The 1,592-nt window shown below is 43.3% G+C and overlaps 1 protein-coding gene across 1 annotated transcript; it reads right to left on the bottom strand.

The window, feature by feature from the left end:
• Positions 1-622: 622 nt before the first annotated feature.
• On the bottom strand, positions 623-1,033 carry LOC149153505 (uncharacterized). The gene has a single exon (XM_089443835.1). The coding sequence runs from the start codon at positions 1,031-1,033 to the stop codon at positions 623-625; it is 411 nt and encodes a 136-aa protein (XP_089299961.1).
• Between the last annotated feature and the right edge of the window lie 559 nt (positions 1,034-1,592).

The following is a 1,592-nucleotide window of genomic DNA, read 5'->3' as shown; positions in this document are numbered from 1 at the left end:
CTCCTGCCTTTGAGCTTTGCCACGCTTATCCCCGCCTTCCTGTCTACGCCGGGGTTCATCATCCACCAAGTAGTCTCGAATGTCAAACACCTCTTCAGAGTCATCTGAAATATTCAACATGATTTTCCGGAGGGCCTCCTCAACCTGCCCCTTACCCTTCGTATCCCGTTTGCTCTCCATGCTCCGCAACCAGCGACCTCCATCCCTGTCCTGACCCTCCGCCATATCCTCTATACCCTTTCTCACAAAAACCCTCTGTCTACTCCTCCCCGCTTGAGAATTCACAAATGATCCCGACCACCTATTCTGTCGCATGCATGCAAGCTTTAAAGCTTGTTCGGACCACCACCTTAGGTTCCTTTGGCTGCAATGCCAGTTAAGACACTCATTAATCCTCACTCCAAATGTATTACCGTAAGTGGATTCACTTACCATCAGCCTGACGCTGCATCCGCTCATCCTCGGAAACCAGTCCCATCCGCTTCTTGAAATGATCAATTGGTTTATATGGTTATGACTCCAAGCGAGTTGAATATACATTCCATCCGCGCGATCCTGCCTGCTCTCCTCACCATCATACACCATAGTACATGTGTCCCGTCTTACCATAAGTGGAAAGTAATTATGAATTCCCCACTGACGTCGTCGCCTCATATAAATCATGGTTTAGAATGTATGTTAGCATTGTCCACCGGGGATCATCCTTAACGGATCTCCAACTACCGTCTATCCGCCTATCCCCTCCGCCGCTGCCCCAATTTGCCATAAGGTCAGCCACCCGATTGCCCTCACGTAAAACATGGGAGATAGTCGTATATTCGATCCTCCGTAACACCTCTTCTACGTCTTTAACTATGGCTGCAGTCCGCCAACTTTTTGCAACATGGTCCCAACACTGACCATCCCTTAACTTTCTCAACATATCAATCACCAATCTCGAGTCACCCATAATCTCCAAATTCGAATAACCATTCCTAATTGCAATACATAATCCCTGGTAAACGGCCCACAACTCCACCTCATTATTCGTCATATCCCCTCCAAAATCCGCATATATCCATCTTGTAGACCCACTGCTATCCCGAAAAATACCACCAAAGCCTGCTTGGCCAGGGTAACTCTATTAAAGTTAAACATTAATAAAATGTCGAAATTTTTTCCCAACATTGTCCTCATTAGTTACATCCTTCTCATTAAATTTTTTCCCAAAGTCCCCATTAGTTACATTGAATATTGCTTATAAATCTTTCAGTTTACTTTACACCCCTTCTAGCTCAAAGAAGTAGTTGTTATGATAGTTAATGGCAAGAGTGGCATAGGTTGTCTCTTTACTTTACCTTGTTTTCATTTAAGTATATTGTTATTTTTTTTGAAACAATATATTCACTAAACAAGAGACATTTGATGCAACTTCATCTTTTATCCAAGGTTGCTTTCTATTTTAAAATCCCCAATTTTAGGAATCCTTTTTTCTTTAATAAAAGCCTAATTAGTTACAAGTTTGTGAGGCATAACTCATCAAGATCTCAGGGCCTGGAGTATGCCCTAAAACTGCTTCTGCTTGGCTAAGAGCTCGTCTTCCTCAGACGTAA

This window comes from Pinus tabuliformis, chromosome 9, assembly GCF_031772625.1.
Source record: "Pinus tabuliformis cultivar Carrire ecotype Pingquan chromosome 9, CPIR1, whole genome shotgun sequence".
NCBI lineage: Eukaryota > Viridiplantae > Streptophyta > Pinopsida > Pinales > Pinaceae > Pinus > Pinus tabuliformis.
The sequence above is the reverse complement of the archived record's forward strand: the minus strand, read 5'-3'. Positions and strand labels throughout refer to the sequence as shown.

What these genes read in the sequence shown, in the direction of transcription:
- LOC149153505 (XM_089443835.1), bottom strand. Translation starts at nt 1,033, where the DNA reads ATGACGAATAATGAGGTGGAGTTGTGGGCCGTTTACCAGGGATTATGT.